We start from the raw sequence: 15,651 nt of genomic DNA, 5'->3' as shown, positions 1-15,651 counted from the left end.
GATAGATGGAGTTGAGGTTGGGAGGGAGTGGAAGGAGAGGAGAAGTGGGCAACTTGGATTGGTGTGTAAAGCGAAAAAAAAAAAGAAAAGAAAAAGAAAAATGGTCATTCTTCTCCGAAAGAAAGAGATGTGCAGCCCGCTGCACAAGCATGGTCGACAGTTGGGAATGGCACAGCAGGCACAGCTTGGGTCCCTAGCGGTATTGTGTTAACAGCACAATTCAGAGCTGTAGGGAGAGAAGAGGAACCCAGTCTTCTCTGATGTCGGTGAGATCCGAAGAACAAGGCTGCTTTGAAAGTGTGGTCTTGTGCATGAGGAGCAGCATAAGGATAGCAATACAAGATAAAATAACTGAAAATCAAGAATGCTGAGCCCAAGGGAGCCAAAGAGAGCCAACCACGTGGAGTCAAACTAAAGTTACAAAGAGACTTAAGGACCCGAGAACTCAAAATCGAAATGATGAATGTCCAGGAGTAAATTGCGTAAAACTTTTATTTATTAGCAGTGTATTCTTCTACACTTCAAAATAGAACAAAATATCCTCTGGGAGACAAACTATTCATAACAAAATACATGGCAAACCATTTTTATTAGAAGTGGAGAATCTCTCTGCTATATAATCTCTATAGTATATACATCCCCTTCTTGGTGTGCCTTATGTATGTTCATGTGTATAAATAAGCTTAAGACATACACATGTAGATACATATGACGTATATACACACGTAATCATGGAAAATTTACAGGAGTCAACTTTACAATCATTTTAGTAGCTGCACTCCTTGGTGTTCATAGAACAACTAAAAACAATAGCACGGCTCTCTTCGCCCACATCTCAAATGCTGCTGCAACCACTTTTCAATGAGAACTTGAAAGAAATAGTATTCTCTTCCTATACAACGAACCAACTTTTTAAAATAATAACTCATAATAAAATATTTTACTTTTCAACTTTAGAAAATATAAACAATTTAATTCCTCTTTATGTTTTTTGATTCTAAAAACATATAGCTCAACTCTCCATCGGGTGAGTGCAATTATTTGGTACTGCAGTCATGGGGAATGATGTCAACAAACCTGAGTCAAACATTCATTCCAATGCCTTTTAAAAAGTGTAAAAGGTGAACAAGGTATCTTGCTGAAGCACATATACTAGTCTGAAGATACCCCCTCCTAATAAATACATCATAAATAGCTCAACACTTTGCATGATCAGTTTAACTAGCCCTTGCCCATTCTCAAGCAGCCTGGAAGAGAATCAGTATCTAAGACTCCCTATCTCATATAGACAAGAAGCCCATAGAGTTCAGGAAACAAATATGGAATCATACTCGCATGAAAGGGCTGGATGTACCCTCGGGGGCCCTTTCACTTTGACATCCAGTTCTAGGCAGACCCGTGTCTAGACAAAGGGGGGTATGCTCCATTAATCTATCTCCTTTAGTGTACAGATCGACTTAGCAGCATTTTCTTCGGTTTATTCCTTCATTGCTTTGAAAACTGACATCAGACCACGCCTGCTTACCAGGCAATGATCACCTCGTACCCAAAGCAGAGTGTTCGGAGTTGTTAGCTCTCCTGAAGTGCTTTTTGGTCTTTAACAGCATTATTGTACATTAACTGAGAGTGTTCTCACAAACCGCAGGCATGTTTCTTAAAATCCGTATCCTTCCTTGGCATATTTACAAGGAGGTATAAGCAAAATACATGGTTTAAGGCATTTTTTTAAAAAAAGCACTCATGAGAGGAGGAAAGAAAATAAAGCATTTGGAATGTTCTGTCATTTCATAGAGGAAAAAAGTTATGCTTTTAGGAGAGACTCACAGCAATTTTTGGTCTTAAAGAGATGGTAAAGTTTTGTGGGATTTTTTGTTTTGTTTTGTTTTTTTGTTTTTTTTTTTAAGCCTCCTACTCAAACAGTTGAAGAACAAAACAAAGGGGGAAGGTTTTTTCCTAAATAAACCCTACCAAACAACGCCACTCTTGGTAGAGACATATTTGGATGAACTCCAGTTCAGGCAGACTTCAGCCGAGAATGCTCTGATCTTCTGAACTCACAGGGGGAGCCTTAAAGTCACTTTCTAAAAAGGTGCTCCCTCCTTCCACTTAATAAGGAAGAATTCTTTACTCATCATAGACAAAGCCATACTAAAGCCAAACAAATTTAAAATACAATTTTTTTGGTAGCAAACAGCAGGAAAAGTCTAAATCAAAATATAGTCTAGCTTTTACATAATTTTATATACTTATAAAATTATCAAAATAGTCTTTTATAAAGTTCACGATACATATATAATGTAACACTGTACATGTAAATGCAGTAACAAATGCATTACTGAAATACATTAAAAATAACCTTTGAAAAATACCAAATTCAACATGAAAACTGTCTTTACAAGTATGGACGCCTCCGTTAAGATGGTTGCAGTGCATTTATAGTAGTCGTTAGCCAGTGCTCCGGTCTCAAGTCTCTCAACGGCGCTGTGTTTAACACTCTCTAGGCTCAGAAGAGAGGGACATCATCCGGGCAAGCAGCTGTTCCCCTCCGCCTTGAGCGTCCAGATGTGTAAGAACGGAACCGCCTTCGCTGGAGTGGCAAAGCCTTAGTAATGAACATATTCAGACTGAAGGGACTGTGTAGGGAGAGACACAAGCTGAGGTTAACCATCACACGTAAAGCTGCTAAAACGTCCTCCAACCTCCTCCTTCAACACAAGGCAGTTCGGGTCTGTTATGTAAAAGACACATGAAATGAACTAAGAAAGCAAAGGAGAGAGGAGAGAGCACTTCTACTAAGAAAGCAAGACATTTGGTTAGGTAAAGGAGCTGTTAGAACATTTTCTATTTCAAAAGATTTAATCATGTTTCATCGTGATTACAACCAAGTAATGATTGAAAGTAAAGGTGTAGCCTTTGCTTTGATTTGATTCTTGAGCCTTAGAGTAATAATACTGACTCTGACTCAGAAATATTAAATGATAGTTGTAACTAATTGAGAGCTGTGAGAAGAAGCTTTGGATTTTTTTTTTTTACTTAATACACATAAGTGGCATGAACGTGCTTATCAAACAGAATTAGCAGCCACTTAAAGATGGTCCTTAAGAACGCCTGAGTTTAGTAAATACCTTATAAATCTTTTCCATTGTGGGAACACAAAGCACAAGTGGCTTTGGAATCTCATCTGAGGACCCAAAGGCATGGCGAGCACAAGGGTCCAGTGACGACTGCACAGCCCGTGAGCAGGAATGAACAAAACAGATCCTTCCACAGCGACAGGGACACTGATAGAAGAAGAGCGCGTGCCAGAACGCCAGGACAGCAGAGACAATCAGGAGAAGTCTAAAAGCAGCAGGAAGCTCACCAAAGTTGTCTCTGGGCAGCACGTGGTGGTGACACAGAGGAGACAGATGGGTTCTGAGCAGTCAGAGCCCTTTGCCTGGTTCCTCTCATCAAATGCCTACAGCAACAAAGCCTACGTGGTTCTCTGCAAGATGCTGTCTTTTCTCGCAATACTTTTTCAATCTGAACTGCAGCCTTTTGTTATCAGGAGTATTTTATTAATAGATCTTACTAATTTCCAGACTGGTCCAGTTTGGTGATGATACAGCTATCAGTAATGCACGTGTATGCATGCGCACGCATGCGTGCACACACCACACACACACAGAGAGAGCTTCCAAAGAATTTATGAAAACATAAAGCTAACTGTTCATCTCAAAGTCCCATGAAACTTTATTCTGCATCAATAGCCACTTACTAAATATTTTTAACCCAAGTTGGCAGTTATGATCCTATTCACAAAAGGTGAAGCCCGCTGACATAACACATGAAATAAAGGTGGAGATATGTATTTAACAAGATAGCGATGTGCACAGTTTAAAATGAACATTGTGGCCGGGCAGTGGTGGCGCACGCCTTTAATCCCAGCACTCGGGAGGCAGAGACAGGCGGATCTCTGTGAGTTCGAGGCCAGCCTGGTCTATAAGAGCTAGTTCCAGGACAGGATCCAAAGCCACAGAGAAACCCTGTCTCAAAAAACCAAATAAATAAATAAATAAATAAAATAAACATTGTGTACCACCAGCAAAGAACAAGAGAAAAAGGAAGAGGGGTGGCTCTCGAGGCCAAAAGACGCCCAAGGTCGAGCACTCTTAGAGAAGGCAAAAGGGTCTTTGCAGGCTGATTTTCTTAGATTTGACTTATAGTAAACCTTCAAATAAGAAGGGAGACGATAAGAATTAAGCAACATACTATAAGTGGTGATCCCACAGAGGGAATGTCCTGTGGCGTGGGCTAATGTTATCAAACCCACGTGCTGAGCAGTAGCTATGTTGGTAATCATTGCCCAAACTGCTCCCCCTCCCCGCACCCCCTGCATCTCCTGAAGTCTGACTTCAGAGTCAGCCAGTGAAGTGTCTCCCTGGCAGCAAGGACACCACACCTGTGCAATCCAGAACGTTCAACTCAGGCTTTTGCTCCAATTAGAAAAGTTGCCAGCGCTCTCACCAACAGAAATTAGGGCTCCTTAAATGGCTTACAAAGTTACGACACCACAGTTGCGCTGGCATACTCCTCCTAGAGTTCCCAGTCAGCGGAGAACACAGCAAACAGCCGTAAAGGAAACTTCAGACATCATCAGGTGCATGTCGTGAACCCAGGTGTGTATTTATAGTTTTCATTTCCTAACTCCCTGATCTGGAAGGCGGAAATAACTTAGAATACCTCCGATTTCTGTTACTCACATGCAGTATGCAGTCACTGGTCTCCCCACTAAAGCTTCTGCTTTTGTATAGCAAAGGCCCACGGACCCTGGGATTCAGTCCAGCCTTAAACATTGTTTGCCACGGTCCCTCCTGCTTCGTGGTTTCCACACCCAGTTTGCTCTCTTACGCTGCTGAACTGGCTCTGCAGAGCTTTGCAAACAAATTAGGCCAAAGCAGGACCTTTGGTCCTGCCAATTCACTTGTTCGACAAACAATTATAGAAATATTAGTCAGAGTGGGAGGAAAATGCAATGCTAAGGCTCTCGGAACAGATAATATCCCACGGTTTCTTTCTTCATAAGATAGAAGGGAAAGCTAAAAGAATACAAGCAAAGATCAGTAAAAATGTGTTTAGCAAGTTACTGCAACTTCAGTGTTTTGTAAGAAATTAACCTCCTTTTATTCTCAGTCTAAAAATAAAACTGCTTAATGAAAAAGACTAAAGGGGAACGAGAAACACCGGACAGAGTCTACAAGACATGCTGACTTCAAGAAATCGCAGCTAACGCTCCCAAGGCCTTTTCTCTAGAGGAGGAGCAGTGTACGGCGGTAAACAATAGATTCCAAAGCACTGGGTGCCTACGGAATGAGATCAGGTTCTTGCGCTCTTGGGTCCCCGTGCTCCACGGAGACCTTGAAGAAAAGCCTCCTGTATACTGCAGTGGGATCTCGGCACAGATGATGGATGCCTAAAGCTGCCCCAGCTGCTAGTTTAATCGAATGCACACCATAGCAAAGCATGACTTCAGGCTTCTTGTACAGGTACCTGCAAGGACAACCAACTGTACAGAATGTCTTCCAACTGTCTGTATGGCGCAGAAGTGCGAGCCAAACTCCAAAAGACTTCAAAATATACAACTACTAAACATAAGCAACAACTCCACAGGGGCCTCATATGGTGAGGAAGTCAACATACAGGCACAAGAAACAAAGAAACGACATCAAAAGTGCACACTATATCCGTAAGCTGTAGAGCAAACATAATCCGGTCATATGCGGACCCCAGTAAGCATAATATGGATATGTGTATGTGTGTGTGTGTGTGTGTGTGTGTGTATGCAAATAAAATTCAAAATCATTTCAGATGAGAGATGCTCAACCAGTATTATGTAGTAAAGATAGTAGCCAGCTATTAGAGTTTTAATTTTTATAATAAAAATGTACTTTGTATCTGAAAAACACTATAATTACTATTAACTTTACAAAACCAGATGAAGAAGAAACCATTCTGAGTTCTTAATAAATTGGATACATTACTTGGCAGGCCATCTATTCTGAGATGTTCACTGAGTACCTTTCTATACGTCAGACCCAGTTTAGACATCTTTGATGTATTTACTCAATAAATCCTTCATACTGCCCGTTTCCCAGATGAGGGAAGTGTGGCACACAGCAGTGAAGTTATTTGCCCCAGATTGCTCAACGAGTCCATGATGGAGTCTGAAGCCTGGGAGCCTGGCAAATATTTATCCTGTGATCACTACCTCTTCCAGCTAGCAGGCTCTTTCACCCTGTTAAGAGCACAGTTACACAAATTAAAACAGATATTACATGTATCACCTTAGATAGTATGTTTTGAAATTCTTTTTCATCAGAACTGAATAAAAAAGGAATCATTATAAAAACATTCCCATGGCCAGATGTGGTGGCCCATGCCTTTAATCTCAGAATCAGGGAGGCAGAGGCAGGAGAATCTCCGTGAATTAGAGGAAAGGCCGGTCTACACAGTGAGTTCCACAACAGCCAGGACAACACAGAGAGACCCTATCTCAAAAGCAAATCCATACTTGGAGTATTCTGGCTAAATAATGGTTTAATTCTGTTTGCTCAGCGTTTTTGATGCTTCCATGTGTCAATGCCATTGTCTCAAAAATAAATAAATAAAAATAATGATGAAGAAAATGGAGGTGGTCATGAGACCTGAAGTATAAAAATTATTTTATGCTCACAAGTGTTTTATATAACTGACATTTAATCTGGAGCTCATTTGATCAGTAAGTTCTACGAGGCTCTCAGACTAGATCAAGTCTATTATGAATAATACACGGCATTGTTCCAGTATGGATACCATAAAATAATGCAGCAATGTTCAACCTGGGAAATAAGGTTAAAATTAATTGCTTGGTATTTTCAGCCTCAAAGTGTTTTATGTCAAAATACGAGCTTCCCCCCAGGACTCTCATTCCCTAAAAGTAGGGAAGGTTTGATATAAAGCAAAGTGTTAGGTAAAGAGATCAAGACGGCTTGTTCTGTTCTGGGAATTTGTTTCTAATCTGTTTTGGCAGATTGGCAGATGTACATAATAACTTTAAAGTTTCAGCGCTTCTGGAGGGGCGTTTCTTTCTTAAACAACCCAGCTACTTAGCTGTGGCAGAAAAATGTCTCATAATTATAGATATGCTTACAGTACAGACAGTAAATACAGCCATAAGCTGGCTGTCAAAAGCAACAAATAAGAAAATGACAGAAGATTAGCACCTTGACAGTAGATAGGTAAGGAGGTATCTTCTGCTCCAGTGGTTTCTACAAATGCTCTCAAGGTTAGCTCCCGGGAAAAGTCAGAGCCTGTGTGCCCTTTTGGTACTCTGAATTTCTATTTATCTATTTCCCCGAGTCTCTTAAGAAAGAAAAACCTGGTCTGTTTGTTATCCCCAGTATGAATTCCAACTATAGAGCCAAAAACAAAGCAAAGAAAGGAGTTTAGTTTAACATTTTAGGTAATTAAGATAACTACACATTTGGTAATAGGGGGTTTTATTTTATACTCTTGCATACAAAGTATTGAACAAGTGAACACCAGGGGAATTTTAATCTACAGCTCCCTTTATGTTCCCCTCTTATATCCTTTTCATGTCTCTATAATCGCTTGAGCCTTTTTTATACTGCTTAAGAGTTAACACACAGAATGTGCACACAATACGTATTTCCACAAATGTGGTTTCTCCACACTTTAAAAAGCTCATTTCCAGCAACGCAACGCAAACTTTTCGGGGATTGTAGTCGAAATACCACTGGAGAAGGCTTTGTGGTCACCATGTCAACACAAAAAGCCTAAATTGCTGTGATAAAAATCGGCTTTGAAAAGGGTATATACAGTTTCCTTGTGTCCTTTATGTATTCCTAGAGCCCCAAGATGTAACAAGACAATTCTGGCTAATTAAAACATGATGTAAAATATTCTTTTACCTTCCTACATGGCTTTTAATAGAGTCTTCTTTTCTGGAAGAATTTAATATAGGCTTTTCAACAATCACAAAGAGTTCAATTGTTAGATGACAGATTGTTGACACCCTGCTTGACTAAGTCAACCATGACATGAGTGTTTTCAGTTCATTCGAACATCAAAATTATATTGATGCAAGCTCGTTTTAAATTTATTGTCTACCTTAGCAAAGCCATATTCCTCCAAAAAAAAATAGGCAGCTTCCAGATTACTGTATATTAACGTTAAACTGAAAACTTGGTTTTCTTCTGACTAGTGTTTCACACACAAGCAAGGCTAACAGGGGTATGCGACCTTCTAGGCTCATCTGCTTTTTAACATGAGCACAGATAGCACCCGACTTTCAGTTCGATACAACTGATTAAGCACTCCCCATATTGTGGAGCTTTGAGAAACAAAGATGCACTGAGCAGTTCAAAAGCCAGCAGAGGACAGAAAATCTTGGATACATGACTGTGAGTGACAGGTGTGTGAACTACTATATGAGACTTGAGAAGCAAAAAGCTTTTCTACCTGGATCAGGCACAGGTGTGCCATCAAAAGAACTTGTGCCAGCAAGTCAGGAAATATAAAACCAGTCACAGAAATGAAAAACAAAACAAAACAAACACAGAGTGAATGTCATGTCCTCAGCTCCAAGCCCAATCAGGGCATGGATTCAAGGATGCCAAGACACCGAGTACAGCCGCTGAAGAGGACACAGACAACAAGGCATAGGGATGATAGGCAGGAACCTTGAACAGCAAGTCAAGAGATCAAGACTTATCTCTATAGACAGACAGAACCCTTGAACAATGCCAAATGAATACAACTTGATCAACTCTGTTTTAGAAACTAATATGGACAACAGCATATGAAAAATTAGAGGCAAGAATTGCTTGTGACAGAAGAAAGTACAGAGGGTCTATAATAGTTCATGAAGACCAACTCTCATAGTAGAGGTAAGGATGGAAGGACACTGGACAACAGGTACTTCGTGGGAAGAACTGATGGGATCTAGTGGCAGCTGTGGCAGACTCAAAGACTTTGTGACAGTGTGCTATCTGTGCAAGGATACACAACCCACGTGAACGCCTCCTGTATATGAGAGGAGGGCTGCAATAAAAATAGGCCTTAAATATAGAAAAAAGGAGTCAGGGAATGGGGAGTGAAAGAGAATTTTAAAATTTCTGAAAGAAAGAAATATGCAAAATTATGAAAATATATAATAAATAAGCCAACAACAAATAGGTAAACATATCCCAAAGCTAGATATGAGATACCCCCAAAAGTTAGATGTCATGTTTTCTATACTGATATGTCTGTCTCACTTCAGGTTTACCAATCAGTACTACATCCATGAGCTAGGTGTAGGGATGCTGGATGCAGGGATCCAGGGTCTACAAGCATGAGATAAGCAACTCTCTATACAAGAGAGGAATGATGTAGACAAACGAGAAAAATAGGATGATTTCAGAAAAGGCCATGATTGCTATAGTTAAGCGTGGCCAAGGAAAGCTGCACAGGAGAGTCTGGATGGTAGGAAGGAGGAAGGCTGACTAGGTTGGGGATACAGAACATAAGAAATGGCAGGTAGGAGAAGCAGGAGGTGTCCAAGAATGTGAGGGACTGCTTGACAAAATCGGGAGATTAATGCTCACAAGCAGAGGGCAATGATCTTTAATAGTTGATTGGATAAATTCCAAAAGGCCCTACAATGGAAGGTTGCAAACTTAATGTCAGGATGGACCAGCAAGCTTTAATCCAAACAAACCCCTCCAAGGACAAATTAAATATTTGTAAAATATAAGGAAGAAAGCAAAACCTCTGCAGGGCGCAAAGCAAGATCAACATCTTTGCGCCCTGGAAACAAACCAAGCCTCGGTGGTAGGCCACTGACTACAGAGTTGGAGACAAACAGAGGTGGCCAGCTGTTCTGTTCTCAAGGACACATGGGCCAAAATCCCCAGGCATGAAGCCAAGGCTGACTCAGGCTCCCCCAGCTGGGAAAGGGTGCTGGGAGAAGCCCGAGCCACCATCCACAGACCAGGGCTTATTCAGAACTACATCCATGCCTGAGAAGAAAGCCTGGGCCCAGCTCACCAAGACATGAGCCTGGATCCTTTGGACCAGTTTCTACACTAAAAGACCCCACAAATCAGCAGAACTCACAAGAAAGGATAAATGGCCAAGGTAGTAGGTATGCTAATCACATACCATATTAATAATATGACCACAGCATGCCAAAAAAAATAATCACACTGAATGCCATAAATAGACATAATTAATATATCAATTAAAATGAAATGAAACTTCAAAATAAGATGAGAAACTCATTAGATGAAGGAAAAGCAAAGCTGACAAGTTTTTAAAATGCTCCCATAGCAATGTGCTTATCATACAAACATCAGATCTGAACTCAGACCCCCAGTGCCCACACTGAAACTGAGCACAGTGGCGCATACCTGCTACCCAAGGACTGGGGAGGCAGACACAGGCTGATCCCCGGAGCTTACAGACCGGTCAGTCAAATCAGGGAGGGTCTCAGTGAGAGACTCTGCCTCAAAAGATAAGGTGGAGAATGACAAAGACTCTAAACATCAACCTCTGACTGATACACACACACACACACACACACACACACACACACAGAGTCAGTGTGAACCTGTCAACTAGAATGCTACACCACAGAAGGAAGGTGACACTGAGAACTGACAAAGTCACATCCAAGACAAAGTCTCCTAGACAGAAATGCAAAGCATCAGGGAGAGGGTTGAGCATCTGAGAACCTCAAGATCGTAAGAGAGAACAAAAAACCATAGCTTGTGACTGTAATCACAAAGGAATCAGAGATGCTAGGTTAAAAAAGATGAGGCCATTGAAATCATTGCATTGCACCCCATAAACAGGCATACACTCTAGAGCACACACTGTAAAAGACAATTAGTACCTGGAAACCAAAGGAGGAATTCAATCACTGTATTAGTTTGGGCTCCGGATTTAAAATATTAAACAGAAGGTCGGAAATATTGAGGCTGTAGTGACGGGCTTCCGCATAAACATCCCAAACTCATTTTCTTCTGTGTAGCTGCGGCACGCTGTGTACTTTCAGCTGGTAGCTGCACATGGATGGGAGGTTTTATCTGTCTCTCTCCAAGGTTTAGGGAGGAAGCAAAGGGAAGGCAGAAAAGTAACATCTAAAAAATGATAGCAGAGAATTTTCCATAGCAAACAAACAAAAGAAAGCCATCAGAACACAAGAAGAACAAATAGCAATGAGTGTCCTAAGTCTATGCCTGGATGTGTTTGGAAACTAATACATTTCAAAGCAAAAAAAAAAAAATCTTCTTACAGTACAATCCATCCTACAAGGCTTTGAAACAGTCCTATGCAGTAATATTTTATTTATGTTTTAATAAATAAAGCTTGCCTGAAACGCAGAGAGCAAAACTAAGCCACTAGAGGCCAGGCAGTGGTGGCATACCTTTCATCCCAGGACTCAGGAGACAGAGGCAGATGGATCTCTGTGTGTCCAGTGCCACCCTGGGCTACACAAAGTCAATGCAGAAACGGATCCAGGTGCTGGTGGCTCACAGCTTTAATCCTAGTACTAGGGAGTCACACACCTTTAATCCCAGCACTAAAGGTGAATATAAAATGGGAAGAGGCAGAGGCTCAGGTCACCCAGTCTTGGTAGAGGTAAGACTTCTCTGGTGGCGTGACTGTTTTGCTTTTCTGCTCTTCAGCTTGAACCCCAATATCTGTCTCTGGGTTTTTATTAATTGTGCTACAGTCTTAAATTAGAAAGTGGGTATTTTAAGCGGTGGGTGGCAGTGGGAACACAGTGACAGACTAGGAATGGAGCCTGAAGATGAATTGAGCCAGGAGATGCATGTACAAGACTGGCGGAAAACAATGTGTGTCTCTGACTCTGCTTCAGGGAAATAATACTGAGCTCTGGAGTGAAGATATATACCATACATTAGGTAGAACATTTTTAATTGGTTGAACTTTATATACATATGAAAAGTATTTACTTTCTTTTATTCCTGGCTCCTGCAACCTAACAGTATTGTTGTTATTATACAAGGAAAAAGATACAGTCAGGTTTGGGGGCCCAGACCATTAATCCCAGCTACCTAGAGGATCAGGTAAGGGATGCCTGAGCTACAGAGCAAGCTCTGAGCAGCCCAGGCAAATTAGTGAGACCTGCTCCCAAAAACACAAAGCAAAAAAGTGCTGAAGATATAACTAACTTGGTGACTGAGCATTTGCCCAGCGTGTGACAGGTTCTAAAACAGTCCTCAGTACTACAAGGTAGAAAAAAGAAAAAAAGAGAGGATGAGGAAAATGAGTAAGTAAATTTAAGTTTCATATTAAAAGCAATTAAGAGAATATAAACCGCCTCAATGCCATACTTTTTTTTTAAATCAACTTTGCCACTTACTGCAAATCTTGTATTTGAAAAGTGCTATCAAATGGAGAGACAAGAATAGCTGGCAGGCTTTATCCAGACAGTTAATGTAAAGCATTGTTTAGCACCGGAGACTGGAATTGCAGCTCGGTACATCTGCAAACACTACAGAAAAAGATGCATGCAAACCTAAAGACATCGCCTGCACCTTGCTGGCCATGAAACAATGGGATACCTTCACAACTAAAATGCCCGGGTCCTTTGAGAGGGGACCGAACGGGCAGCAGTGCTGAGCAAATGCCAAAGGTATGACTTAAAGCAGGGACGGAGTTCACGTTCTTACTATCACCAGCGTCTCATGTCTCTCCACTGAAAGACAATGCATCACTCCAAAGCAAGGCCAGAACAAAGACGAGGGGTGAAAAATAATCACAGCAATTTTAAGACAATAGAAGTTTAGAAATCTAGAATCATCTTCACTATTACATACACTAACATTCCATTAAATAAACGTGAATTCAAAATATTTAATAAATTTCAACTTTAGCTTTGTCATTTATTATTTTAGTAAACGATTCACAATGATTCAATGATGAAATATCATTTAAAGTGAAGATAGGGTCATTATTTTCAAAACAGAGAAAGGGAATCAAGCTGAAATTAGAGAAACCCATTTATACACTACTGAGAGGAAGGAGATTTTTACTGGGAGCAGCCACTGGATCAATCAATAAATAGCAGATCATTGTCATCACTAATGTTCCAAATTAACAATGAATATGCTTTAATGTACTTGCCAATCACTCAGATTTTCACCAGCTTGTTATGAACAAGTCTGGAATTAAATTTTTTATGTTCTTCCAAGCCTTACTTAAGTATCAATTATGTCTAGAATACACCTACAGTCTGGTGGTAGACCATAGAAGGATCTAATGGTGCACTGGCTACTCAGTTTGCTCACCCAGAGTGTTCACAACCAAAGGAAAGCCCTACCCAGCTCAACACAAGAGTGGGCCCTAGCCATGGGAACAGGCATGGTGGCACATGCCTGCCGTCCTGCCACTTGGGAGGCTAATGGCAGAAAAATTGGCAGTTTGAGGTTAGGTTGGGCTACATAGTAAAACCTTGTGTCAAAAATGGGGGGTGGAAGTGCAGAAGAGGGGGAGGAGGAGTAAAGAGGGGGAAAGAGGAAGATAAGGAGATGGGGGAGTGAGGAGGCAGCAATGGTAGTGACTAAGGAAAAGTCAGACGTATGTATTTCCTTTCAATCTTCCTTCCAACTTGAAACCAAGTAGGCTTGTCAACTTTTCATTACTTAATGTGTCTGAGCAACATATTAAAAGCCCTGAAATTCAAGAACCTCATGAAATGTCCCTATTAAGTAAGTTTAAAATTACAATAACATATATATGGACAATACATAAATCCTGATGATTGTGTATAGAAAACCAAGATTTTATGTCAATAAGAACAAGGTACTAGATATTCACTGACAGACGCACAAGCTAAAAGGGAAAGCACTTGAGTTCAGTTTGTTGAGGGAGGAGCTGGAAGATAACAGACATCTTTAAAGAAGAAAAATTGGTGAAGAGAGCAGAGGGCTTCAAGAAATATCTTCCTGACGCCAAGAGTGGATGAGAAAACCATGCAGGAAGAATGCAAAAGGCCACAGCATTTGGGGACAATGCAGGGCAAAAGAGATGCATAGATCCAGCGGAGACCAAGCAGCTCATTATAGAAAATATCTGCCAATTCTAAAATATGAGCTAAAAGTAAAAGAGACTGAGTTAAAATCATAAAAGATGTCAACACAGCAGAAGGAATAAGAAAACAGCAGAACCAAGAACACTGGGAATGATCTAGAAACAATGAGTGCCATTACTGATGGAACCTACAGCCTTCACCAGGGCAGTATTACTGAGACATGTGACAATTAACGTTTGTGTGGACAACTAAGAAACTCAATGGAGGCCACAATTTTAGAAAACTCAACAAAAAACTTTTCAGTATGTGATGCCCAACGCAGCTTCCAGAAGATCTAATTGCAGGGAAGCATCTCACCAAACTCTCTTGTCAAATTTAGGAGTCCGACAGCCACTGCTTCAGCCTCTTGTTCTGAAGGGATGTCCCCACAAAGCGGCAATATGTGAAGCCCCAAACAGAAAAGGACAATTTCTTGAAATCTTGTGACTGAACATGTACATTCTTTAAAGTAACAACACACACTGTTTTACAACGCTGCATGCTTGAACATCATTTTTAAAAGTGCCTAGTCGATGGTGGTGCACGCCTTTATTCCCAGCACTCGGGAGGCAGAGGCGGGCAGATCTCTGTGAGTTTGAGGCCAGCCTGGTCTACAAGAGCTAGTTCCAGGACAGGAACCAAAAGCTACGGAGAAACTCTGTCTCGAAAATCCAAAAATAAAATAAAATAAATAAATTAAAAGTGCCTAGTTAAGGACTCTAATTTTTTTTTGAGGTGATTAAGTTTTCATTTACTAAATATAGGGCTAAGAGAGATGGCCTGAGTTCAATCCCAAGGACACACAGAAAGGAAGAGAGACCCAAGTTTGTGGAGTTGTCCTCTGACCTCCACACACAAATGCTATGGCACATGTGTGCCCACACAAACATACCATACATACACAGGCATTAAGCATGACAAAGGGCTCTGACGGGTCTCCTCGCTTCTGGTATTCCACCAGGAGCGCCCTTCCACACAGGTGCGGAAAGCACCTCCATCAGATCTTTCCACAGGCATAATCAAGAACATTCTGAAAAGAATAGCTCAGGGGAAAAGGCAAATTGACAATTGGAATTGCATGAAACTAAAGAGTTTTGCACTGAAAAAAGAAACAGAACCTGCAGAAAGGGAGAAAATCTTTGTCAGCTATACATCTGACAGGGGTTCCATATCCAGAAACATGCAACAAAAAGACAAACCAGAAAAGCCTAAAGTATCCAATCAGGAAAAGGGACAAATGAACAATACAGACATTTCTAAAAAAAAATGCAAATGATAAGACATACATGAAATGTATGTCATCACGCAAATGACAATCAAAACTACATTGAGACGCCATCAGTCAGAATGACTGTCATCAAGAAAACAAAAAGTAACAAAAGTTGACGAGGCTATAAGGGACATCTTATCCTCTCGAAAGGAAGAAGGAAAGCGGAGGAAGGAAGGAGGGGGAACAAGGAGGCGTGGCGAGGGTGTGAAGGTGAGCAAAGTACAGAAATAGACACTTACAAATGTCACAACAAATCCCA

General features: G+C 40.9%; 1 protein-coding gene across 2 annotated transcripts in view; it reads right to left on the bottom strand.

Annotated features, from left to right (window-relative positions):
- Positions 1-476: 476 nt before the first annotated feature.
- Positions 477-15,651, bottom strand: part of Cdc14a (cell division cycle 14A) — a 153,594-nt gene continuing 138,419 nt past the window's right edge. The window contains exon 16 of one of the 2 annotated variants that reach the window (XM_075981534.1): positions 477-2,633. In XM_075981534.1, coding sequence (XP_075837649.1) covers positions 2,604-2,633 — 30 coding nt within the window. In that variant the 3' untranslated portion in view covers positions 477-2,603. The remainder of the gene's footprint in view (positions 2,634-15,651) is intronic. The other variant, XM_075981533.1, reaches the window with a different exon arrangement.

This window comes from Microtus pennsylvanicus, chromosome 7 (genome assembly GCF_037038515.1).
Source record: "Microtus pennsylvanicus isolate mMicPen1 chromosome 7, mMicPen1.hap1, whole genome shotgun sequence".
Taxonomy (NCBI): Eukaryota; Metazoa; Chordata; class Mammalia; order Rodentia; family Cricetidae; genus Microtus; species Microtus pennsylvanicus.
This window is presented reverse-complemented; position numbering and strand designations above follow the sequence as displayed.